This window comes from Bubalus bubalis, chromosome 1 (genome assembly GCF_019923935.1).
Source record: "Bubalus bubalis isolate 160015118507 breed Murrah chromosome 1, NDDB_SH_1, whole genome shotgun sequence".
NCBI classification, from domain to species: domain Eukaryota; kingdom Metazoa; phylum Chordata; class Mammalia; order Artiodactyla; family Bovidae; genus Bubalus; species Bubalus bubalis.
The window spans coordinates 7,888,367-7,914,933 of record NC_059157.1 but is presented as its reverse complement, the minus strand read 5'-3'; the positions used below and the strand labels follow the sequence as shown (position 1 = coordinate 7,914,933).

The 26,567-nt window shown below is 42.1% G+C and overlaps 1 protein-coding gene across 3 annotated transcripts; it reads left to right on the top strand.

The window, feature by feature from the left end:
• Positions 1 to 226: 226 nt before the first annotated feature.
• FNTA (farnesyltransferase, CAAX box, alpha) lies at positions 227 to 24,214 on the top strand. Of its 3 annotated transcripts, XM_044927082.2 has the most exons (10): positions 232 to 452; positions 2,945 to 3,030; positions 10,300 to 10,414; positions 13,481 to 13,561; positions 13,651 to 13,755; positions 18,152 to 18,278; positions 20,319 to 20,467; positions 22,017 to 22,079; positions 23,149 to 23,320; positions 23,581 to 24,214. In XM_044927082.2, exons 1-10 carry the CDS (start codon positions 265 to 267, stop codon positions 23,701 to 23,703), a joined length of 1,209 nt encoding a protein of 402 aa, XP_044783017.1. In that variant the 5' UTR covers positions 232 to 264; the 3' UTR covers positions 23,704 to 24,214. The 3 variants fall into 3 exon arrangements, 2 of the variants coding, with proteins under 2 accessions (XP_044783017.1, XP_006075788.2); XR_006639863.1 differs by lacking the exon at positions 23,581 to 24,214 and having other exon boundaries at positions 227 to 452; positions 22,017 to 22,199; positions 23,149 to 23,285; XM_006075726.4 differs by lacking the exon at positions 13,481 to 13,561 and having other exon boundaries at positions 234 to 452.
• Positions 24,215 to 26,567: the final 2,353 nt, after the last annotated feature.

The window sequence follows — 26,567 nt, the reverse complement described above, 5'->3', positions numbered from 1 at the left end:
AGCACGTTCGGGGCACCACCCACAGGCATTCAGTCACACGCGCGGACCGAGCGAGGGGGAAACCGACGTCCCAGCGAGCGAGACGCAACCCGCCGGCGCGTACGCGCGCAAACCGAGAACCGCCGGGCCCGGCCGCGGGGCCCTCTGGCCCGCGTCTCTATGGTAGGCGCGGGACACCGGAAGTGGCTGCTGTGAGGGGGCGGGGCTGGGGGCGGGCCCGGGGGCGGGGCCTCCGTCTCCTCCTCCGCTCTGGGCAGAGCAGTGATGGCGGCCGCCGACGGGGTCGGGGAGGCCGCGCAGGGCGGGGATCCCGGTCAGCCGGAGCCACCGCCTCCTCCTCAGCCCCATCCTCCTCCGCCGCCTCCCCAGCCGCCGCAGGAAGAGGCGGCGGCGGCGTCCCCTATGGACGACGGGTTCCTGAGCCTGGACTCTCCCACCTATGTCCTGTACAGGTAACGCCCACGGCAGGCCATCTGGCGCCGGAGACCCCAGTCGCCCGCGCCGGGCTGGCTGCGGGGCGGCTGCGGCCGGCGCTCTGGCGCGGCCTCGGGAGTCCGGCGGCGGGGGTGGGGCCCGCGCCAGCCCTGCGCCGGGCGGGCGGAGGTTGTCCGCGGCGCTGGCCTGCCGTGGTCCGGAGCCTCGTGTGCGGCGGGGCTGCTGGCAGGGAGTGATTTCCTCAAGGTCCCAGGCTGGCTCGCTTTGGGGACGGGTCTTCCTAGTGGTTTTGTCCTGCCGACACGCAGAGCGCTCGCCTAAAAATCTTAGGGACCCCGGGACGTTTCCCTTCAGCGTTGTCTTTCAGCGGTTTTAGCGCCGAGTTAGGCTCTGAGGATGAGAAGGGGCTAACAAACCCCGTTATGCGTCCCCTCGCCGCCTGGACCGTGGTGCCGCAACTTTCTCGCCTTTTCGTCCCCGACTTTTGCCCGGCACTTGGTTCGTCCCCATCCCATCAGTCGCTTTCTGTTGGTCATGCTCATTCCATTCCCCCAAACTCCACTTGAACCTGCAGAGTCGAATGACAAATCTTTAACTTTTCTCGCGTGTCTTATTTTCCCTCCCGTAATTCTAGGTAAAAACCCCATCCGATGGCTGATTTGCCTAGATTTTACGAACCGAGTTTGAAAGGCACCCCTCCAGGTTGCGTCCTCGGAGTTAATGTGTTCGAGCTCTCCGTTGGTGGAGGTGGCCCCCGCAGCCTTCAGAGCTCCTCACCGAGCCGCGCGATAGTCGGGTTTCCTCCCTGACCTGTGTCAGATTCCCCTGCCCCCGAAGCTTTCTCATGAAGTGAAGTGAAAGTGAAAGTCGCTCAGTCGTGTCCGGCTCTTTGCGACCCCACGGACTATACAGTCCATGGGATTCTCCAGGCCAGAATACTGGAGTGGGTCGCCTTCTCTTCTTCACGGGATCTTCCCAACCCAGGGATCAAACCCAGGTCTCCCACGTTGCAGCGGATTCTTTACCTGCTGAGCCACCAGGGAAGCCCAAGACTACTGGAGTGGGTAGCCTTTCCCTTCTCCAGGGGGTCTTCCTATCCCAGGGATCAAACCCAGGTCTCCCACATTGCGGGCGGATTCTTGACCAGCTGAGCCACCAGGGAAGCCCAAGAATATTGGAGTGGATAGCCTTTCCCTCCTCCAGCGGATCTTCCCAACTCAGGGATCGAGCCCCGGTCTCCTGCACTGCAGGCAGATTCTTTACCAGCTGAGCCACCAGGGAAGCCCAAGAATACTGGAATGGGTAGCCTGTCCCTTCTCCAAGGGATCTTTCCGACGGAGAGATCCAACCCCCGGTCTCCCGCATTACAGGGGGATTCTTTACCAGCTGAGGTACCAGGGAAGCCCTAGTTTTCTCAAGCCGCTCCACATCGAGGTCTCACACCTCAGGAAACGCATGCTTTCCCCTGCGTTTCTCCTTATAAAATGGACACAATTTTAGGATTTGTCTACATACCACAGGATTTTTGCTGTCCATAGCTGATTAGTACACAGAACTGAAAAATGGGCAATAGGATAAGAATATAAGTAAAAGAGTGGTTAAAGAAAATTTGGTCACCCTGAGCAGTTCACACAGAATGTCTATAGGCACCCATTGTTGCCACTATAATCTGTTTTAGCTTTGATAATGAGAAGTAGTAGTCACTGAATGTTTGCTATACGCGTTTATTAGATGCTGTGTGTATAACGTACAGCATATATACTTCAGCATACAGTAATATACAGTACATTTAGTGTGTCTAGTGTATAATACATGCTAATTGTATACTGTATATAGGCGTATTTACTATGTACCGTATGCTTACTGTTGTGCACGTTTTCAGTACTTAACGTGTTATCTCAAACCTCCAGATAGCCTTCTAAAATTGGTTGGTAATAGTATCATTTCCATTTTATAAATGACAAAATTGCTGCCCAAAAAGTTGAAGTAACTTTCTCAGGGTCACAGTAGCTAGCTGAGTGGTAGAGCCAGTGTTCCACAGATTCCAAGCTCTACTGACCACCTGGACCACCTCTCTGTGTACAAGAAAATGATAGTGATTACTTTTATTTTTAAATATCAGTTTCTAGTTATTCAGATTATTCAGATAAAAAAGTGTTATTCAATTTTTTAAAAATGTAGATTGACTCCAAAGAGTCTTATTAGACCAATGAATTGGATTGATTTCTAATTTAAAACTATTGTGTACTTGCTACAGAAACCTACTTTTGCATTTATGTAAAACTTTAAATCTGAAAACTATTGATTTAAATTACTTTAATTGAAAAATTATTCACTTTTATTTTAAAGTTTAATATTGTAAAACAAAGTGATAGACTTGTTCATGAAGAATCTCACCATGATTACATTAGTTTTAAGTTAAAGTGTAATTGACATTTTAAAGAATATCAAATTCCATTTTTTCTTTACATGCTTGAATATAATCACTGAAAAATACCTATATTTTCAGGGACAGAGCAGAATGGGCTGATATAGATCCAGTGCCGCAGAATGATGGCCCCAATCCAGTGGTCCAGATCATTTATAGTGAGAAATGTAAGTTTATTTTTTTACTGGGAAAAGGCATGTAAGTCAAATTAGTAGCAAAATTGAAATTCACAACTATAGGTAGATGACAGATTTTTGTCTGATAAAGGTCTAAATGACTTAAACTAATCTTGTGGGGGTTTTGTAATTTACTTTCATGATAACAAATTTCATTTTGTCTTAAGAAAGGACATACTCTAAATATAAGTCCTAAATGTTATTTTATAATACATAGTAGCTACTCTGTGATTGTGCTTTTCATTAACTATTAAATCTGCACATAAAATTGATATTGTATCCCTGTATCATATCTTACATAAAATACATGTGGATAAATGATTTACTGTTTTATTTAGAATAAACTTTGGTTGTTGAAACATGAGCATTTTAAACTATATTTTAACTATGAAATGTTTGACTCAGTTCGAATGCATTTCTGATATTAAAGTGAGTGGATTTTCTTTGACAAAGTGTTCTTTCATAATGAATGTGAAATGCATTGTAAATTGAAGATCTGCAGATGTTATTCTTCAAGGAAAGGATAAACAAAAGAGAATGCTTGTTTTGTAGTTTTGTGTGTGTGTGGGTGTGTGTGTATGTTTCTTTCAGTTAAGGCTCTATTATCCGAAATCATTCCTCTTTTACAAAAACCACTTGTTTTTTCTGATAATAGGATAATGTCAAATGTTTGTAAAGAAAGAATAATGGTATGAGAGTTTGCCTTACCAAATATGAAAGTGTACTACTAAACTTAATAATTAACTTGCGGAACTGGTGTAGAAATAAATAGATTAATAAATAATTAAAAATTATCAATTTAGGTAAGAACTTAATACTTGATAAAAAGGACATTTCATATCTGTGTGAAAGATGGATTAATCAAGTAATGATGTGCATTTGGCTATAAACAAAGTTATATCCCTATATCATATCTTACATAAAATAGATTACATATGGATTTAAGTTCTAAAACAGAACTGTAAACATACTAGGAGCAAATAGTGTAATCTTTCATTCTTAGGGTAAAGAAGGAATTATTAGGCAATATGTAAAACTCAGAATTGATTGAGAAAAAGATCAGACGGTATGAAACTAAAAAGCTTCCAAATTATGAGAGAGATTATATGTGAAGAGATAATTCACTGGAAGAAATAGAAATGTCTGTGAAGAGCTAGTAACCTCACCAGTAATCAGAGAAATGAAAACTGCAACTTTTCCAGATTTGAAAGGCACCTTATGGAAACTTACAAAGCCATACATTTCTCTTTCATTTAAAAATAATAAAATCTTTTTTGCAGGGTTAAAAAAAACAATGTTTTTAATTCTTAAATATATCATTATTAGAAAGCACAAAGGAAAAGAGGAAAATGACCCATCAATCAAAACTGATCTATGAGTGTATCAGAATTTTTCCTTTGTGCAACAGAAGATACCATGAGTAAGTTAAAAGGCAATCAGCAGTGTGAGAGAAGATGTATAAACAGAAGATTGATACTCAGAACCTTATAAGGAATTTCTAAAGAAAAAGAAACTGGCAGACTAATCAAAAAATAGACAAAGGGTGTGAAGTGGCACTTCATAGAAGATGTAATTTCATTGACCATTAAATAAGGGGGGAAAAAAATCCATTATCATTAGAAATGAAAAATAATTTAAGCTGTTTTGTGATGTCAGATAATTGAGAAGTATGAACAGATCTATAGTTTTCAGGTGAAAAGTTTTGTAAGTTTAGCCATTTTAGAAAGCACTGTCATGTATATATTTAGTGAAAGTGGGAAATTCTCACATCTTACAACCTTTAAGTGCTGCTTCTCATGATTCATTCTGGGTTCACTCTGCCTTATGGCTTCAAAGACATGTCCTTGGACTTCCCCTGGTGGTACAGTGGATAAGAATGCGCCTGCCAATGCAGGGGACACGGGTTTGATTCCTGGTTCAGGAAGATCTTACACACCTCAGAACAACTAAGCCCATGTGCCCCAACTACTGATCGCAAGCTCTAGGGCCCAGCCTGAGCTGTAGCTACTGAGCCTGTGTGTCTAAAGCTCAGCAGCAGGAGAAGCCCCTGTGATGAATACACCACAACCAGAGGGTAGCACCCACTCTCCACAACTAGAGGAAACCTGCGTGCAGTGACTAAGACCCATCGCAGCCAAAAAGTTAATTAATTAAAAAAACCAGACATGTCCTAGGAGGCTAAGAGCACAGACTTCAGAGCCAGACCACCTGATTCAGATTCTTAACTGTACCACCTTACTGGCTCTATAACCTTGGACAAGTTATTTTACCTCTCAGTACCTCTGTTTCCTCCTGTGTAAAGCGAGGATAATAGAAGTAACCACTGTGTGTGTGTGTGAGTGTGAGAGTCGCTCAGTCATGTCTGACTCTTTGCAGCCCCATGGACTGTAGCCCGCCAGGCTCCTCTGTCCATGGGATTTCCCAGGCAAGAATACTGGAGTGGGTTGCCATTCCTTTCTCTGGGGAATCTTCTCAACCCAGGGATTGAACCTGGGTCTCCTGCCTTGCAGGCTGATTGTTTACCATCTGAGCTGCCAGGAAAGATAAGTGAGTGAATTATGCACGTGCAATAATGAAACAGTGCTGATAACTATTATAATTCACAGTAATTTTTGAAAAAACAAAATATTGGAAACCAACTATATATTTGTGTTTTGAAGAACAGATAAATGTATCATCATACAATTGTATGCTGTATAACCAGTAAGAGGATCTTGTGTGTGTGTGTGTGTGTGTGTGTGTGTGTGTGTGTGTTGTTCAGTCGTATCCAACTGTTTCGACCCCATGGCCTATAGTCCGCCAGGATCCTCTGTGCATGGAATTCTCTAGGCAGGAATACTGGAGTGGGTTACCATTCCCTTCTCCATTGATCTTCCTGACCCAGGGATTGAACCCGAGTCTTCTACATTGCAGATAGATTCTTTACCAACTGAGCCATCAGGGAAGCCCAAGAGGATCTTAGATCTGTTATAATAGGGACAGATTGCGGAAACAATATAGAGTGAAAAGGGGGCACATAAGTTTTAGAAACTTTGAGTATGGTAGTATATTAAATTTGTAATTTTTAATTAAAAGACTATAAAAATTTTAATATCAGAAAAATTTAATGAATATAAAATTCTGTTTTATTAACCCGAAAGTTATTTATGATTCTGTCAATTTAAAATATATAACCTTAAGATTGAGTATCCTAGTCCCACTTTAAAAAAAATTAGCATTGACATGTAAATTATGCCATGTCCACTGTATGGAAAAGTGAACAAAGAATGACAGAGATGTATATACACACGCATGAAAGGATGCATCACTGAGGGGGAAAATGCCCAAAAGCAGAATGAAAATGTTGTACCAACTTCATTAAAAATAAACAAGAACAGAGCTACATTTATCTGCTTGGAAAAATGGAGAGACATGTAAACTGGACTGGTAGCAGCCATTCGCACTGACACAGATCCAGTGCAGTGGGCAGCAGCACCAGATACCAGAAACTTCAGGTGCTTTCTAAAGTATCATGTGCTCACTGTGGGCTTTCGACGTGGGGCTCGTGGTAAAGCACCCGCCTGCCAATGGAGGAGACGCAAGAGACGCTGGTTCGATCCCTGGGTTGGGAAGATCCCCTGGAGGATGATCTTTGTATGCTCGGAAAGAACTATAATTATTCATGCTGTCCTCTGATAATTTCACTTTGGGGGTTGTATTCTAAGGACACACATACCTGTGTGTGCTTGCATGTGGGTGTGCCTGCTGAGTCACATCTGACTCTTGCCACCCCTTGGGCTGTAGCCCACCAGGCTCCTCTGCCCATGGGAATTTCCAGGCAAGAATACTGGAGTGGGTTGCCATTTCCTCCTCCAGGGGATCTTCCCGACCCACTAAACCTGTGTCTCCTGCATTGCAGGAGTATTGTTTACCACTGGGCCACTGGGGAAGGCACACACATAAATACATTCATGTGTATTGTTTATTTTTTAATGAAAAGTCATTGGATGCTTAAAGTAGTGATTTTATAAAACAAAATTGAAAAAAAGCTACATCAGCAGTAGCAGCAGAATGGTTAGGCAGATTAGCGTATACTGACATCCATACTGCATGCAGCCTGCTAAAAGTTTGTGAGCTCTTGTCAGTAACTGGAAAATTGTATGCTATAAGAAAAATAGCATAGCATGTCCACATAGATTTTTAACTGTGGCAAAAGAAGTATGGGAATATTTAACATCTGGGTTATTTTAGCAGTCTGTCTGGGGCCTGAATCTGTTCTCTATATTAATCTGTGCTTTGATGTGAGGGCATTTCAACTGGAGTGTCTCGTACCTAGTTCACTGTGACGAGCGGTATGGTCTTGGGTGTCAGACTAGATTTGTATGTTTCAACTCTACCTCCAAAGTACTCTGGGCCATGTGAACTTGTGAATCTCTCTGAGCCTCAGTTTCTCTTGTGGAAATGAGAATAAAACAGGGTAACAGTTGTCAAGGTCTAAAGTTCCTTCAGTTGAGAGGCTGGCAGAGATCAGAAGCTGATCCTGTGTCAGGGAGGATGTGGAAAGTACAGGTGTATCCACGCCTTCCTGAAGGCGCTGAAGGTTGAGCAGACCTTTCTTGAGAGGTTCGCCTGGCACTGCCTGTCAGCACCAGCAGTCCACGTAATCTCGATCCACGTGTACAGCCCACGGAGGTTCGCACATGTGCACAGAATACAGTGACAGGACAGTGGCAGAAGGAAAGCAGCTCACACATACACTGACAGGGATGAATTAGATACAGTGGCCATACAACGCAATGCTGTGCAGCTGTTTGAAAAATGCAGTAAACTTTGTAGTGGAATGCAGTGGAAAATTATGTCTTCTTCCCATTCTTGTTCCTCCAACTAGTATTATTCATGAATAAGCACATATTGGGCTTCCCTGGTGGTCCAGTAGGTAAGAATCCACCTGCTAGTCCAGATGGGTCCGGGAGGATGCTGCATGCGCGGAGCAGCTACCCCCTGCGCTCTGGACCCACCTGCCACCGCAGGAGTAGCCACAACAACGAGAAGCCATGCACCTTACCCGCATGAAGACCCCGCACAGCCAGAAAAAATTAAATAAGCGTATTTTTTAACAAGCATGTATTTTAAATGAATAGCTGCTATTATTCACCTTCCTTTTTTCACTCAACAGCATCTTAGAAATTGTTCCACTTCAGTATATAACAGAGCAGCATTGTTACTAATAGCTCATAGGGTTGTGTTGTATGGGTGTACTGTGAAGGACTTACCTCATTCTTTACTAATGGAAATTTAAATTTCCAATTTTTCTTGCTTTTTTATTTCTTACGTTATCAAATACTCTCATAAATGTCCTTGGATGCTTTGGGCACATATGGGAGTTTATTTGTAAGAAAACTTAACTGCATTAAGAACTAAGGTCAATGAGTAGTCAGTTTTAATTTTTAATAGAAATTACCAAGTGGTTTTCTATAGAGATGTGTACTAGTTTGTATGGCCTTGAATAATGTATCAGTGAACTTTCAGATGTTCTGGATTTAGAAAAGGCAGGGGAACCAGGGATCAAATTGCCAACATCCGTTGGATCTTGAAAAAGGATGAGAATTCCAGAAAAACATCTACTTCTGCTTTACTGACTACACCAAAACCTTTCACTGTGTGAATCACAACAGACTGTGGAAAATTATTAAAGAGTTGAGAATACCAGCCCACCTGACCTGCATCCTGAGAAATCTGTGTGCAGGTCAAGAAGCAACAGTTAAAACCGGACATGGAACAACATCCCGGTTCCAAATTGGGAAAGGAGTAGGTCAAGGCTGTATATTGTGACTCTGCTTATTTAACATATATGCAGAGTATATCATGTGAAATGCTGGGCTGGATGAAGCACAAGCCAGGAAAAATATCAATAACCTCAGATATGCAGATGACACCACCCTTATGGCAGAAAGAGAAGAGGAACTAAGGAGCCTCTTGATGAAAGAGGAGAATGAAAAAGTTGGCTTAAAGCTCAACATTCAGAAAACTAAGATCATGGCATCTGGTCCCATCACTTCATGGCAAATAGATGGAGAAACAGTGGAAACAGTGAGAAACTTTATTATTTTGGGCTCCAAAATCACTGCAGATGGTGACTGCAGCCATGAAATTAAAAGACACTTGCTCCTTGAAAGAAAAGCTATGACCAACCTGGACAGCATATTAAAAAGCAGAGACATTACTCTGCCAACAAAGGTCCATCTAGTCAAAGCTATGGCTTTTCCAGTGGTCATGTATGGATGTGAGAGTTGGACTGTGAAAAAGGCTGAGTGCTGAAGAATTGATGCTTTTGACCTGTGGTGTTGGAGAAGACTCTTGAGAGTCCCTTGGACTGCAGGGAGATCCAACCAGTCCATCCTCAAGGAAATCCTGAATATTCATTGGAAGGACTGATGCTGAAGCTGAAACTCCAGTCCTTTGGCCACCTGATGCGAAGAACTGACTCCTTGGAAAAGACCCTGATGCTGGGAAAGGTTGAAGGTGGGAGGAGAAGGGGATGACAGAGGATGAGATGGTTGGATGGCGTCACCAACTTGATGGACATGAGTTTGAGCAAGCTCAGGGAGTTGGTGATGGACAGGGAAGCCTGGTGTGCTGCAGTCCATGGGGTTGCCAAGAGTTGGACACAACTGAACAGCTGAACTGAATGTGTTAGTGAAAAAAGACAGCCCAGAGCATAAGAGTGTGATATGATCTCATTTGTATTTAAAAAACAAAAAAAAGGAGGATAGAATTAGAATCACCTATATGTGATAGGATATATTTAGAAGGATATACTAGAATCACTGTGCAGTTGTTTCTTGGGAGAAGGACTGGGAATTGAGTGGAATGGAAGCTTAGTGTGAACTTTCTGTACTGTTTGAGTTTTCTGTCATGGTGTGGATTCCTTTTTCAGTTTAAGAAACTGATCACAATAAAATGTTAAAAAAATAGCCAAGTGAATATTTGACTATATGCATGCTTAGTTTTTCCTTAATACACAACATCAGCGGGGGATCTGGAGTCTGGCATCAGCCCCGAATGTGCAGTAAGCTCGGTCACATGCATTGTGGCCGTGACAAATTCCCAGGTTGGCGGTCACCATCGCTGGGCTTGCTTTATTTTGCCTATTGTTGTAAATCGTATACATGCAACAAGATATCTCCCTCCGAGACATAGAAAATAAACAGCATTTTGTACTGTAGTGGTCGTTTTAAGCAAGAAAGACCGTCCTAATGCAGCTGTGTGCTCCGTTTCCAGTTCAGGACGTCTATGATTATTTCCGGGCTGTCCTGCAGCGCGACGAGAGAAGTGAGCGGGCTTTTAAATTAACCAGAGATGCTATTGAGTTAAACGCAGCCAACTACACAGTGTGGTAAGACACATCATCACTATTCCCTGTCTGAATGTCTGAGGTTTTCATTTGGATGGCTTTTTTCCTTAAATTTTTGTTGAAATAATAAGTTACATGTGAGTTTAAAGGTCCCATTGAATGAAAAATGGCAGTCTTTGCCCCATTCTTTCTCACTACAGGTCCCACTCCCTGAGGTAACAACTCCTCAGTGTTTTTCCTTAAAGTCTTCTCTATAAATAACATACTTAGTTGTTTTTAATTTTTCATTTTAAACATTAGTCTTGCTATGGAAGACACAGAATTCCATCTCCTATGCTGTCTCCATCACAGTTTGTTTTCTCTCTACCAATGAATAACTTGTCTTCCAAACTCTCTGCTCCTGTCGAGTGTCTCGTTCCTGCTGGGCACGGTGGGGACCCTTCACTCTCTCCTCCACGGCCTGCAGCTCTCCCCTGTGTCTCATCCCTGTCTTTGAGATCCCACACCTGTCCCTTTCCTGATTTACTCTCTCATTTTATAGATCAGATCCTCAAATAGAGGAAAACTTAGAAAAGGATGTATGGGAAATTGTTACTGAGATTTTTTTTTTTTATGTTTTAGAGTGTTTTTAGTCCCTTCTCAGCTTTACTAATAGAATTCAAGATTGGAAATCATTTCCCTTCAGGTTTTCAAAACTGTCCTCTTTCCTTCAGCCTCTATTGAGAAGATTCCTGTTCCTTCATTTTAACCTTTTCTTTAACTTTGGGGGGTGGAATTTTTTTATATTCTTTTGATAATTACTTCTCCCTCCGTTCTTTCTGAAATGCCTTTTAGTTGCATGTTGTAGTTCTGAGACTTGTCTTTTCTTATTTTCAACTTTTTTTATCTGCTTTTGAGATACTTCCCCAACTTTATCTTCTAACTCTTTGGTCTGCACTCTTTTTTTTTCTAACATGTATTTATTTATTTGGCTGCAGTGGGTCTTAGTTGCAGAATGTGGGCTCTAGTTCTCTGACCAGGGAGCGAACCCATGCCCCCTGTATTGGGAGCATAGAGTCGTAGCCACTGAACCACCAGGGAAGTCCCTGAACTCATTTTTATTTTACAAGAGCTCTTTTTTTGTTCTCTGGGTATTCCTTTTTAGTAGCATTTTGTTTTTTTTTTATTTCATGGATGGGATATATTTTCATTTTTCTGTTTGTTTTGGTCTCCTTCTGCCATGTACACATTTTTCTCAAATGACTGGTAGTTCTTGGCTCTCCTTTCACACCTACAGTGGAAGCAGGAAAAACCTGCTTTGGCATCTCTGTGTCGCAGGACTGGTCACCGAGAGGGCTTCACTGTGAAGTTAGTGGAGGTGTGGCTGTTCTGTGTGAAATCTTCGTATCTCGGCATTTCTGGGTCTTTTCTCTTGGCTGGTTTGTGTTTTTGAAGAAGAGCTGTAGGACGGGTGTCCGTTTGGCCGCCCCAGTTTTGGGGGTCAGTTCTGGCAGGGGTCGGGTCGGGTGGGGTTTCTGGCCTGTTATTTGTGTTACTCTTTTAAATTTCCTTGTTTCCAGCCTTTACCTCACCGTTCTTTGCGTTGTGTCTGATATTTCTTTCTGTTGCTGATTTTTCCAGAAAATACAGCCACTTGTATGTTGTCGAGGTTTTTTAGGAAAACCCCAGTCCTCCTTCTCCTGCACGTTTTCTTTACTTGCATGTAGCGCACTTCACTTCTGGTCACCGAGTGTCTGTGGGATTTTCCCCTGCCAGGCGGGTCTCTGTGACAGCCCACAGGTGTCCTGTGATTTAACTTACCTGTAATGCTGTCCGCCTGGAGGTAATGTTGGATTCCACAGGTTAAGGGCTCCGTTCCACAAGCTACCCCCACCCAGGGCCAATCGCAAGTCCTGTGCCTCTGCCTGGTGGGCTGTAAATCAGGGGCCGACTGATTTTCGAAAGCAGCTCACAGAAGTCAGGGAAACACTTAGGTTCACCAGTTGATTAAAGGATCTGATAAAAGATGGAGACACGTAGCCAGGTGCAGAAGTACATAGGGTAAGGTCTGGGGGTTGGGGGTGGTCCTGAGTACAGGGGCTTCTGTCCCCGTGGAGTGGGGTGTGTCAGCCTCCCGGTGCATGGATGTGTTCACCCAGAACCCCCTCCTGCTGGGATTTGATGGCGGCTTCCTCATGTGGGCATGATCGCTTACGCACTCCGTTTCCAGTCCTTCTCCCCTGTCTGGAGGACGGGAGGCGGGGCTGAACATTCTAAGCTTCTAAATCAAGGCTGGTCTTTCAGGTGACCAGAAGCCCATCCAGAGTTGCCTCAGGAGAACTTGGCGTTTTTATAGGTCACTCACAGCTGTGAGTTTGCGTTTCCCACAGCTTTGTGGACCTCTGCAGTCGCTGTGGCGCCCTCGTCCCTGCGGGCGTCCGCTTTGCTGCTGCCGTCTCGGCGGGCCTCAGTAGAGCTGAAGCTCGGAGCTGTCAGGGGCATCTTCCATCACTTTGTGTCATTTCTTTATACAGCTCAGGGCGAATTAGAATTTATTTAAAATCCCTAAACTTACTTGCTGTTTTCTTAAAAACAGTACACCTGAAATTACCTTATAAACCAAACTGAATATGTATGTACTCTGTGAAACCTAATTTTAAAAATTATAATAGAAATGCTGTCATTTCTTCTATTTAGCATTTCATTTTAAAAGGTAATTAAAATAGTTTTTTGTCCCTTCTTATATACTGAGTTGAAATATTTTGAGATTTTGAAGTAAAAATAGACCAGAACTAATTATGTCTTTAGAGAAAAGATGTTATTTAATGGTTTGACCTTACCTATGAAGAAATTGAAGAGAAACTTGTTTCAGTTATAAGTAGCATTATTATGATGGTTTTAAAAGTAAAATATTTGGTAATATTTGTAATGAAATTTGTGTATTATATGAATAATGTATCTAAATGAGCAAGTTATACCATGTGAGGAAAGAGAAGTTTCTGATTCTTGTGCAGTAGAAACTAGTAACCAGAGTATTACCTGAAAACAATCACTGATCGGTTGTCTTTTCTTCTGTCTCACACTTTGTGCATTTCACTATTTTTGCTTCAAAATTCTTGATTCTTCCAGTCACCAGTTGTACAAGTTTGGACAACCACAAGCAGTTAAATCCCTGCCTTACTGGTTACATAGAATACTCACCAGAAACGGGTCTGTGTTGTTGTCTTCTGGCTTCATTTGATGCTGTGCCTGGCCACGTACGTGGAGTAATGACACTGGATACTTACTATTTGCTGTAGGCATTTCCGAAGAGTTCTCTTAAAGTCACTACAGAAGGATCTACATGAGGAAATGAACTACATCTCGGCAATAATTGAGGAGCAGCCCAAAAACTATCAAGTTTGGTAAGATGAACACAAGAAGGAAATAAGGTGCTGTGCTAATCAATTGGTACCTGCCAGTGGGTGACGAAACCATGAGGAATTGTTCATTTGTTTATAATTACAGTCCTTGCGCTGGAGCTAATGTCACGTGTCTTACAGTGTTGTTAGGAGAACTGAGGTGACTTTTTGTTTAGTATGTGAAATGGCACTTAACCCACAGTTGACACTCAAATGTTTGCTGCCATGATTTAAGACTTCGACATTAACTGTAATACTGCTAGAATCAGGGAAAAATTTGAGCAGAAAATCTTTGCAGTTTTCTGTTCAGTTTTCTATTCAGTATGTTATAAAGCGAGTCTCTGGTATTTGGTCTTTTGTCATTTGTTTATTAAAAATTTTTCCATTGATGCTGGAGATACAAAGATGAATGAAAGTCTGAAAAGGAAAGCAGATAGTGAAACCAGTTACTTTGCAGAGCAGTGTGGAAAGTGTGATAGTAGGGCTCTTACAGTGTGTGTTCTAAAGATGAAGCTCCTGACTTAGACAAGAGTATGGGTTTTATTAAGGAGGGAGGAGAGAGGTTTGGAGCAGGAGGACAGAGAACAAATAGGAGAGAAAGGCAGAGTCTGGACAGTTCCCAGCGTTTAGTGGGCCTGCATGCAGGGAGGCAGCTGTGGGGGGCGGGGCGGGGGGCGCCGGGCTGCCGGGTCCTGGTGCAGGAGGAGCGGCCCCGTGGCGCCTGCCAGAGCTGTCCCCACTCCGCGCCACTGGCTGCCTGCTCTTCCTCAGGGCCACCACCACTTGGTGTTTCCCAGTACATTGACTGACACGCACACTGCCCCGTCTTTATGCCTGAAATTTAGGATGATTTCTGAAAGGAAAGACCGCTGAGGCCGAGAGAGGACTCTGGGGAGAAACATGAAAGGGCGTGATGTGCTCAGGGAGCTGCATGTGGTTCCATGTGGCTGGTGGGCCTTTGGGGAGTCCTGCAGTAGGAGCATAAAGAGCCTCCAGGACATGGACAAGGGTTTGGACTTGACCTTAGCCGCAGTGGAGAGCTTCTGACACATGTTAATGTAGGAAGTAATGTGATTAGGTTTGTGTCTCAGGAGGTTTACTCTGCCAGCAGGTGGAGAATAACAGAGTAGGCCCAGGGTCCTGGTGGGCCGTTGCCATGTTGGGGCTATGGGAGAGAGAATGGTAGGGCCAGGGAGATAGAAGCATACATGTGAGAGAGGCTTTGGAGACAGAAGCAACAGGTTTTGAAGTTAAACTTCTCAGTGGAGTGGCGGCGAAGAGTGATGTCTGTATTTTGGCTTAACCATTGGGTGAATGGTGGTGCCAGCCACTTGGGGAATTTGGGGGGAAAAAAGCAGCACATTTCTGGAAAAGAAGGGTAGATTCAGGATTGGACAAATGGGCTTTGATGTGCTTATAGGAAACCTGGCTAAAGCTGCCCAGCTAGTGGTTGCACCATGCTCCCCTGTGGTTGAAGTCACAGCTCCGGATGAGGATGCTCTGGGAGAATTAGAGGAGGCTGGGGACAGAACACGGTGAGCATCGGCGTTCAAGAGGCAGAGAAGTGGTCCAGGATGACTGAGGAAGGAAACCAGAAGTTAGTGTGCTCACAGAAACCAAGAGAAGGGAGAGTTTCAGGAAGAAAGGAGTAGATGAGAGTATCCGCTCCTGCTGAGAGGTTCAGAAGAGCAGGAGGTGGAGACAACCCATGGGTTTGTTCCATAGGTGGTTGTCAGCGAGCAGTCCTCCCACCAGGGTGGGGTGGGCAACCGGGCGGCAGTGAGGTGTCGGGGAGGATGGCGGGAGTGGCAGGAAGAGGAAGCGAGCACGCATCACTTATGGGAGATGAAGTTGGCTGTTGAGAAAAAAGACAGAGCAAGCAGCTGGTCAGGCTGTGTCTTTTGGGTTTTATTTTCCCAAAGTGGCAAAGACTTCATGATGTGGGGAAAGTGTTAATGAAAGGGAAAAGGCGAGAAATTTGGAGAAGAAGGGAACAGAGTCAGGGCTCGTTGGAGTTGGGAAGGGACCCAGTGCACAGGTTAACCTTTGGAGAAGGAACGGCTCCCAGCTGTGGACCCGTGTGCAGAGGGGACTCTCTCTGGCCCAATTGGGTAATGATTATCTGCATAATCAAATACTGTCCTTAAGAAGGAGTATGAACCATAAATAGATACTTAATCTTCTCAAACAGTTACAACATACTAGATGTGAGAGGAAGTAACAGCATTTGGCAAGGCATGGAAGTGATAGCTACTGCAGATTTCCATCTGTAGAATTTTAAACAACTTTGCCTCTGTCGCTTTTTTCTTTCTCAGTAGATGATGGTTATATTCCTGAGAAATTGCATTATAAAAGTTATTTTAGTAGAAAAGTGACTAGACAGTTTTCAGTCCCTCATTTAAAAGTTGTTATATCCTTCGGAATAAGGTGTTTTTATATAAAAGCTGTAAAGATCCAGACGGGAGTTCCCTGGTGGTCTAGTGGTTAGGATTTGGGGCTTTCATCGCCATGGCCTGGATTCAGTCCCTAGTCGGAGAACTGAGGTTGCACAAGCCACACAGCATGCCCCCCTCCAAAAAAAATCCAGAAAATTATCTGAAGAGATATATAAACTATGTACTATTTTATCTTTAAAAAAAAAGTGTCCAGACATCACAAGCTTTCTCAGCATTTGACTGTATCTAGTTTTTGCTGAAGAGAAGTAGCTGCCTTCTCTGGATACTGCAGACTCTGTCATTAACACATTACCATCTCTCATTATGAAAAACAAAATACAGAGCCACCCAGAGCAGTGCTATTGGAAACCCAGTAGTTTTTAATTGCAGTACATTTTATTTTTTAATTTTCTACATTCAGTTTTTAGAATTTGTATTTACCTATTTTTGACTGCACTGAGTCTTCACTGCAGCACATGGGCTTTGTGTGGTGGTGGCAGGCGAGGGCTGCTCTTCATCGCCCTGTGCAGGCTTCTCGTAGCAGTGGCTTCTCCTGTGGCCCAGTACAGACGCTCGGGCAGGTGGGCTCAGTAGTGCAGTCCCTGGATTCGAGAGCACAGACCCAGTAGTTGGCTCACGGGCTTCGTTCCTCCACGGCGTGTGGGATCTTCCCAGGCCAGGGATCAACCCTGTGTCCCCTGCATTGGCAAGAGGATTCTTACCCACTCTAATACCAGGGAAGTCCTGCAGTGCGTTTTAAACTCTCCACTCCACTAGTTGCTGTCATAACTAGGATAGTACAAGTAATTCAAATCATGTATGCCAGTTAATTGCACTTTTTATTAAATTCTCACCATGAAAACTTACACTGTAAGATCAACCCCTGTATTTAATCAATAATCTTTAAATCATGAAACATCTTAGTATTTTGCTCTGAGAAATCATTTTGACATGGTGAAGGACCTAATTCTTAAGTTTTTCCTGAATTACAGAATTTATCAGTAACTTGGAAAAATAAATTGTTACTAGCGTTCACTGACTTGTAAGTCTTCTTAAATAAATGATTTAGAAACCTTTCCCTGTGGGATCTTCCTTTTGGTAGAATCTTACCTTCTTAATATTCTCTAAGATGAAGTTTTAAATTTTCCATGCATGTGGAGTAGGTCACCCATTAAGCATTAAATCTTTCTTTAGCCATTTTCTCCATCACCCCTGCTCATTTTAATATAATGAATATTAATGGTTTTAAGAAAATAGCTTCATTGAGATAAAATTCACATATCATACTGTTTACCCATTTAAGGGGTATATATGTCCAGCCATTACCACAGTAAATTTTGGAACATTTTCACTAATAGATTTTTATACATATTTCAGCTAAAAGAAATTATACAAATAGAACCCACCAGAGAACTCTTATTTTCCTAGTACAGAAATTCCTCTTCTGATCAACTTGTCACAGCTACTTGCCAGAGTAGAAGTGAATTCTGTTTTGCCCATGAGCTGGTGATATAAGCAGTTGCTTGAATGGTGGCCCTCCGGCCTTAAGGAGAACAGCCTGTTGGTACACAGAGGGGCTTCCATACTTGATGAGACAGAATCCTACTTCCTATAGTCAGATTGTGACATCTGGGCATGTTGAAAATTCTTTCACAGGATATTGTGGTTGTTGAGAGATTACTGGTCTTCCAGATTTAGCTGCATTTAAACCTTTAAGCCCTTGGTACCTGGATTTATTTTACATGAAAATCCCTGTTTCTGTTTCTCAGCTGTTATTCAGCGTTCTGAAATTTTTTCTCTTAAGAGTTTCTCCTGTGGTACCTTTTCTTCCCAGTAGAGTCTTGAGAATTAGAGGTGAATTTCAGTTTGTTGCATGTCCCTCCGCATCACCTAGTACAACACACACAGCTGATTACTTTCGTTTTGGGGTAAATTCACATAAAACTTCCTTCTGTTGAATTCAGGCATCATAGGCGAGTGCTGGTGGAATGGCTGAGAGACCCATCACAGGAGCTTGAGTTTATTGCGGATATTCTTACTCAGGATGCAAAGAATTACCATGCCTGGCAGCACCGACAGTGGGTTATTCAGGTATTGCCTTCTTATTACAGTGTTATTTGCATTTTTATTTTTTTAACAAATAATTTAAATTACTATCAGATTATAAGTATACTTAAACTGAAACACATATAGATCATTACACACAATAATGATTAAGATGACTAAGAACTATCAAGATACTTAATTAAGCCTGACATCCTTCATGTTGGTTAACTTTCATGATCTATTGGGATATGTTGATGAGTAACTTCACATTAAAGAATAATAGTGACTTTTTAATAGTTTTTGATTGAGTTTACATCATATATTTGCTAGCAAATTGAATAGGAAAAGTAGTTGTAAATTTTTGATCAGTTCAGTTCAGTCGCTCAGTCATGTCTGACTCTGCAGCACGCCAGGCTTCCCTGTGCTTCACCAGCTCCCAGAGCTTGCGCAGACTCATCTCCATTGAGTCAGTGATGCCATCCGGCCGTCTCACTGTCGTCCCCTTCTCCTCCTGCCTTCAGTCTTTCCCAGCAGTAAAGTTTTAATACAGCTGTGTTATTTTCATTAACAAGGACATCTTATGTATTAAGGTATTGCATACATAAAACCTTGTAATCTGATTTTACAGTAACTATTGAGTATTTTATTTCTGCCTACTTGTTAAAATTTTATGCTAAATCCTGAATAGAAGAAAATGGTTACAACTCCCACTCTGGGCATTTTTATTTGTTCCATCAAACAATTGTAGTGTTGTGTCTTGTAAATTTTTTTCCAGTGATTGCCGCTTTCTGCACTATTTTATTATACCAAGAATATTTCACCAAGAATTTTCAAGTTGTCTTTGTTGGCACTCTTCTCTCCATAATTTTTAAAATTAAAACAGCTTTGTAACATAAAAATTTATATCTAAATCCAATTGTGTATATTTATCTACATGTACTTTAATATAATTTTACCATATATGTGCATTTTTGAATACTTCCTTTTAATATATATAATAATATCAAATCACATAAAATTAATATACAGTAGTATGGGTAATCATTGTCTTAGTACTGAGTTTGGCTTTTTCTTCTACATTTTCACCTTAAAGAATGCATAAGGACTTCCTTCGCGGTCCAGTGGCTGAGACTCTGCCCTCCCAATGTAGGGGTCTGGATTCAGTCCCTGGTTAGGGAAGTAGGTCCCACATGCCACAGCCAAAGTTCCTGTGTGCCACAGCTAAGAGCCACACAGCTGAAACAGGAAGCAAACCAAAAAGCAGTACATAAACACCTAGTTAGATATACTTTTTTTTTTCCTTTGGATTTAATCTTTAGAATAGTTCTAAAAAGTTGGGTCAAGTAGTTAAAACATCCTTTTTGGTATCTAGATTGTTTTCCACAAGATGGTGCTGAATTACAGCCACTTTGGCTGCCAACTCTTACTCCCTAATTTTTCATTCCTCAGGACCCCTCCCATCTTTCTTTGTGGCTGCACCACGAAGCGTGCAGGATCTTAGTTCCCAGACCAGGGATCAAACCTGTGCCCCCTGCAGTGGAAGGCAGAGTCTTAACCCCTGGACCAGCAGAGAAGTCCCCCATGCCCCTGTCTTTGATGACTTTTCCTTCCCCTCCATCTCCTTGACCTGCAGTGTCACTCCCCTCCAAATACATAATGAGTTCGTGTCTTCGGTTCTACCTGCTTAACTTTGTTAAAGTTTTATTTCTGTTAAAAAAATTTTTTTAATTATTTATTTATGGCTGCACTGGGTCTTTGTTGCTGCATATGGGGTTTCTCTGGTTGCAGTGAGCAGGAGCTAGTCTTCCTCACGTGCGGGCTTCTTGTTGCGGAGCACAGGCTCAGGGGCTTCCGTACTCGCAGCACACAGGCTCAGCAGTGGCGGCTTGTGGGCTTCAGAGCACAGACTAATAAGTTGCTCCACGGCGTGTGGAATCTTCCCGGACCAGGGATCAAACCCGTGTTCCCTGCATTGATAGGTGGATTCCTATCCACTTCGCTAACAGGGAAGTCCTTATTTATTTCTTTTCATTGTTTATAAATAATAGGACATTCCTAATTGAATGTTTTTTTATGTTCTTTTAGGAATTTAAACTTTGGGATAATGAGCTGCAGTATGTAGACCAACTTCTCAAAGAGGATGTGAGAAATAACTCTGTCTGGAACCAAAGATATTTCGTAATTTCTAACACTACGGGCTACAATGATCGTGCTATATTGGAGAGAGAAGTCCAGTTAGTAACCTTCACTTGTTAACTCCTTAAAAGAATATTTGTGTGCCTCCATGTCTTGTGCATCAGGATACAGCATAGATGAAGACTGCCCCATCCTACCCTCATGGAACGAATAGGGCAGGATAGTTAGATGAAACCTATAATGATAAATATACAATTAATACTGTGTATAGGAAACCTTTACTTTTAGTGTCTTAAGTTTCTTGAAATGTTGGTACTATAGATTGAGAAGAAATCATATTTCATACTGTCTGAGAAGCCTTTTTTAAAGCTGTCTCATTAAACTTGAGATGGCAGTCCCTGACGCTGCGTTACTTACTCTGCTACCGCTGAGTGCAGGGATGGGGCCCAGTGCGTCTGTATCGTCCTGTGCATTCCACGGCGTGCGGCCGCATTCTCGGCCTTGATGCCCTGGATCTCAGTAGTAAACCGCATCCTAAGCCCCAGTCACCCCCAGTTGAAAAATGCTCTAGCGTACAAAATCCTGTCAGAAGATCTCCAAAGTTCTGAATTGACATGAATTTCTGTATTCTATCCATAACCCTATTTTCTTTGTCTGCTTTATCTCATTGTCTGTTTGAAGTTTGAAAAAGTATATTGTTTTTATAGCCTGATGAGATCATAGTCATATTTTAATGGTGAAATTTGTTTGAGCAGCTCGTAGGAAGAGCTGGTTTTATGGTACATCTGCTTCTCCCTTGCCCTTATTCTGCTTGAAACAGGGCAGCTGGCTCTAATTTTACCTGTTCTAAGCAGCTGGGTCTGGTGATTTAAATTAACACACACAGAGTCTACAATCCAGTGTCCTACATTAATTCTCTTCTCCAGATTTCTTTATAATTTTCATAATGATGAATGGATTTATTGCTTTCTGTGAAAAAGATGCTATTAAAACCACACTGCAGCAAAACTAAGATGACTAAACTTTAGTCAGTGACTTACTCATTTGAGTAAGTATGTAATGAAGCAGAGTTCTATAACTCCCTTGGAATTTTGTGTAATTGGGTTTAAATTAATAATCTTGTTAAGGGGAAGAGAAAGGTAGGGAGTGGCCATTTGGAATGGGAATCACATCATAGTTTAGTAGTAATCTTGTTTTGGAATTGACTATATAATCTTCTTATCTATTTTTTATTATAGCTTTCAAGATTATTTAGTTCTCCTTTCTCAGTGAGTAATGATTTGTCTGGCATAAGTAGATCTTAGACAAGATTTTTTCCCCAAGGTTGCTTTAGTGAAAAAAGGAAAGTCTCCTTGTTTTGCCGACATTTCCCTTCAGAGGGAAAGCCTAAGTGAAAGGAAATCTCCCACATTAACTTCTTTTCCGTTTGTAAATTGAGCCTTCATATTCCTAGTAAATAAGCACTGACCACTGCAGCCTCAGGGAGTCTCTAATTTAGATACAATAACCTAGGGAGGTCCCGGGTCCACCGGGAGAGGTAAGTGGAAGCAGAGGCGCCTTGTGAGGCAGCGGTGCGGAAGCTGTTCCTCATTATTGTCACTGCTCTTCTAAAGCGATCCACGTTTATTTGTGACCTTTTCCTTACAGGTACACTCTGGAAATGATCAAACTAGTCCCACATAATGAAAGTGCGTGGAATTATTTGAAAGGGTAAGAGGTTGTTTTTGCTTTTATTTTCTAACCTCCTAATATGAGAGATCATGGAATGTGTTCCATAATCAGAACCCAGAAGGAGACTGAAGAATCCTGCAGCTCTCGGGCTCTGAGAAGGTAAGTGGACGAGCGCTGTGACAGCCCCCAGGAAGCGTGCCCTCCGCCCTTTTCCTGACCTCGAGCACATCCCAGCACAGGGTCTAGCGTAGTCCCTGAGCAAACCATAGTACAGCTTTAACTGTATTGATGAATCCTGTGTCTTTATGTCACAGAACGGAATACACACACCAGTTTCTCTTCAGCTCAGGATCACAGGAACATGAGATACATCATTTATAAGCAGATTGCACAGATGCATATCCACTCTTTCTGTTGTCACTTCTGGAGATTTCCTGTTAACACATCTCACTCCTTAAATCAGCATGCTCGCTCTTGCCTGGCCACTGACTCACCAGGCCCTTTGTTGAACTTAAAGGTCTCCAAGGGAACTAGGCTCAAAGAACACAGAGTGTGGAGCTCAGTCGCATTTGGACATCTGTCGGAGGCCGGGCTTTGTAATGTCTGGAGAGCTAAAGGGATGATTAACCATCTCAAGAAGCAGAAACGTCTCTCCTGTCTTTTTTTCCTGACTTTTTAATTTTAAGATGGTTTTGTGTTTTTTTTTTCCTTTAATTTTGTGTGTTACAGTTTGAGTTATAAATGATTATCTTTGAACTTCATTATTCTTTTTAGTTAATTTTACTCTGCTCTTAATTATCCATCATAAAGCTCAGATTTAATTTATAAATTTCATTTTAGAGCCCTGCTAATACTTTTAATGACCCGTATGAGGAAAGAATCTAAAAATGAGTGGATATATGTGTATGCATAACTGATTCACTTTGCTGTATAGCAGAAATACAACACTGTAAATCAACTATACTCCAATAAAAATTAATGTAAAACATTTTCATTTCAACCTCAAAATACTTTTCTTGCTTATATTACAGGGCTCATTTTCTCTTAATCTTTCTACTATTCTTGTTCTTCCTTCTCAAAATTGAGAATAGTCTTATTTATTTTTTAGGATTTTGCAGGATCGTGGTCTTTCCAAATATCCCAATCTGTTAAATCAATTACTTGACTTACAACCAAGTCACAGCTCTCCCTACCTAATTGCCTTTCTTGTGGATATCTATGAAGACATGCTAGAAAACCAATGTGACAACAAGGAGGACATTCTTAATAAAGCGTTAGAGGTAAGCTGGCAGGATGCGGCACTTTTCTTCTGGAATCTCAGTGCCCCAGTACGCATGCCCTTTTCAAAACACGGCTCCTCAGAACTCCGCGCAGGGCTCCTCTGCTGCTCAGGGCCACACCCACGTCACTAGTGCACGTGGCCTATGCTCCGTTTCACTTGATCGTGACCTGAAGTAAGCTGTAGTAGCCCAGAATCCCTGTTTGCCCTAGAGACTGAATTACACATTTCCTTTAATGAATTTTTGTTTTTCATTTTTAGTTATGTGAAATCTTAGCTAAAGAAAAGGACACTATAAGAAAGGAATATTGGAGATATATTGGAAGATCCCTTCAAAGCAAACACAGCACAGAAAGTGACCCACCTACAAACGTACAGCAATAACACCATCTCGACGAACTTGATGGGATGCTTTTATTTTTTTAAGAGACTCTAATGAAGGAGTTAAAAACTAAAGCGATCATTCCCTTTGCCAGTGGTGTAGAACATACAATGCACAGGTACTGCTTTTTAACATGAACTAAGTGTGATGCTCTTTGGGTGCTGCTGCTATTCAGACTAGTTCCAAGTAACGTGATTTTTTTTTTAAGCAGAGAATTTGGGAGAGGGAGAGGAAACAAAAAGTCCCATAAAGGAACTTTTGTAGTCTTATCAACATTTACTCTAACCCTTAGCATCAGCTCCTCCCTAAGTGGTTTGTGTGTCAGGATTTGCAGCGTTAATGTTTGCAGGTATGTAAAGGATATAAGTAACTTACCTTCCGGTTCAGAAAGCAGGGAATGCAGTTGTTAGATCAGAGCTGCTCTGCCACACTCACAGCATCATGCTCTCACTGTAACCAACTAATGCCAAAAGAATGGTTTTGTAATAAAATTACAGATGTATCTTAAAACAATGCCATAGTAGTTTGATTTTTTAAATAGCATTTAACTGTATACAAGGGACATTGTCTCAGCTTAGAAAAGCAGAGAATACATCGCTATAAAACTGAAGAAACCAGAAACATGACTGTGTTAAATGTAATTAAAATGGGAAGTGGTTAGTTCTCAACTACAAGCAACAAAATTCACTCAAGGTGGTTTAAACTCAAAGGGTTTATTGAGGTATTTAGATAGCTCACAGAATAATCACCCGGTCTTCCAGAAATATATCCCAACACAGCCCTGCAGAGCTGGACCATCACATTGCTGTTACCTGGGCTGGGATCTGGAACTGCTGGGTGAGGGTGCCAGCTCCGTGTCCACCTCTGCCACATTCCACATCAGCTCACCTGCTTCCCTTCCCATGGATGCAGCTCCAGAGTAAAGGCTCCCTTTAAAAGTGCATCTGATTGGAAAGAACCTAAAGGGCATCCAGCACCCATAACTGCAGAGGAATCTGGGGAATGCAGTTACAGCTTTCCAGCCTCCACACTTCAGGAGACATGCTAGAAAGGAGCTGAAAGTTGAACAAGCTAGTTTCCTGTAGCTGCACATAATTAAATCTCACCTCACCAATAAAGAATATTTGATCAGTGTTGAAAGCACCAAACTAAAACTAAAGAAATTATATAGTGTAGGACAGGGAATTCCTTGGTGGTCCAGTGGTTAGGACTTGGTGCTTTCACTCAACGGGGCCTGAGTTCAATCCCTGGTTAGAGAACTAAGATCCTACAAGCCGTAAGGCATGACCAAAAGAACAAACCAAAAAGAACAGTCATGTTAAGAATTCAGAAGATAACTATATATATATTTTTTTAATAAATTTTTTTTTCTGGCCAAGGGTCAGTTTGTGTGATATTAGTTCCCCAACCAAGGATTACACCCGGCCACAGAAGTGAAAGTACCAAGTCCTAACCACGGGACTGCCAGGGAAATGCCAATAACAGTATTTTAATAATTGCTAGAGAAAATAATACCCTGTGGGTATTATTGTCAGTTTTTGTTTTTAGACTCTGAAAGTCCCTGCTTATATATTTGAAATTTTCATAAAGCATCATCCTTATATAGACAGTTTCAGAGGTGTCATTCTTCAGTCACTAAGTTGTGTCCGGCTCTTTGCAACCCCATGGACTGTAGCCAGCCAGGCTCCTCTGTCCTTGGGATTTCCCAGGCAAGAACGCTGGTAAAAGGCGTCATAAGGAACAAAAATTGTATAGAAAAGTTGTCAGAAATTACCTCATCAGTGTCCCCAGATGGATTGGATTCAGGGTTGCTGACTCAACAGCCTCATAAGAGACTTTAATAAAAAGCATAATGGCAGTTCACTTACTTTGAGAAGTGTAACAGGCAGACCAAGCAGTTCCATCAGCCTAGCCACTTGGCATTTTCTGCCTGATGTTTAACTAGATGGCAGTTCATTTACCAAAAGGTATTAACTAGATGACTCAATAGAGTCAAGTGAGGAGACTCCATGGTTTAAATGTACAGTGACTTATTTTGATAATCCTCACGAGGGCCATCTCCTCATGGGCAGCTGGATACAGAGACCTGGGGGTGCATTTTTTTTCATTGGACTAACAAGTTAGTCCAATGAAACATTGGACTATTAACATGTTAATAAACATTGGACTATTAACAATTAACATGTTAGCCTCTAAGGGGGCTGCTAGCTCAGAACTCGTTGTTCAGTAATACTCCACTGTGTTGCCATCTGCGCTGCTGGCGCCTTAACTTACATCAAGGCAGTGGACTGAGTCGTCATTGTATTCTTCACTGCCTGCACTCATTGAACAATGTGCTTGATTCATCAGTAAGTACATATTTTATTCACAATACTCCTTGTCTTCTCAGTATTTTCTGTGACTGAATGGAAGCATGCCTAAGGCATATTTTTTGGTTGTCTTGAAGAAAAACATTTGTTGTGGCCCCAAACAGGCCACTCTTCTTGCTATGCCATTTGTACTTGAACAACTGTTTGCTGCCAATCATAAAATTTGTGCTTTCAAGGGAAAACTGGAATCTACCACAGTGAGCCTGACAGCTTCCCAGTACCTACAGACCCTTCTGATGAAACCAAAGTAATATTAATGAGTTAATTCATTGTTGAGTCAAGAATGAATAGTTAAACGTGTCAACAATTGGTGGATCCATATAGCTCCGTAGAACCAACATTTTCCAACAACCCATCTATGATATTGCACATGCGTAAACAGTCCATTCATATTACAAGCTGTAACAACACAAAAGGTACATTGATAAGGTTGCAGATTTCCACGCTGCAACTAACCTTTTAGAAACTACCACTTGTCAAATTTTGGTGTAGTATCA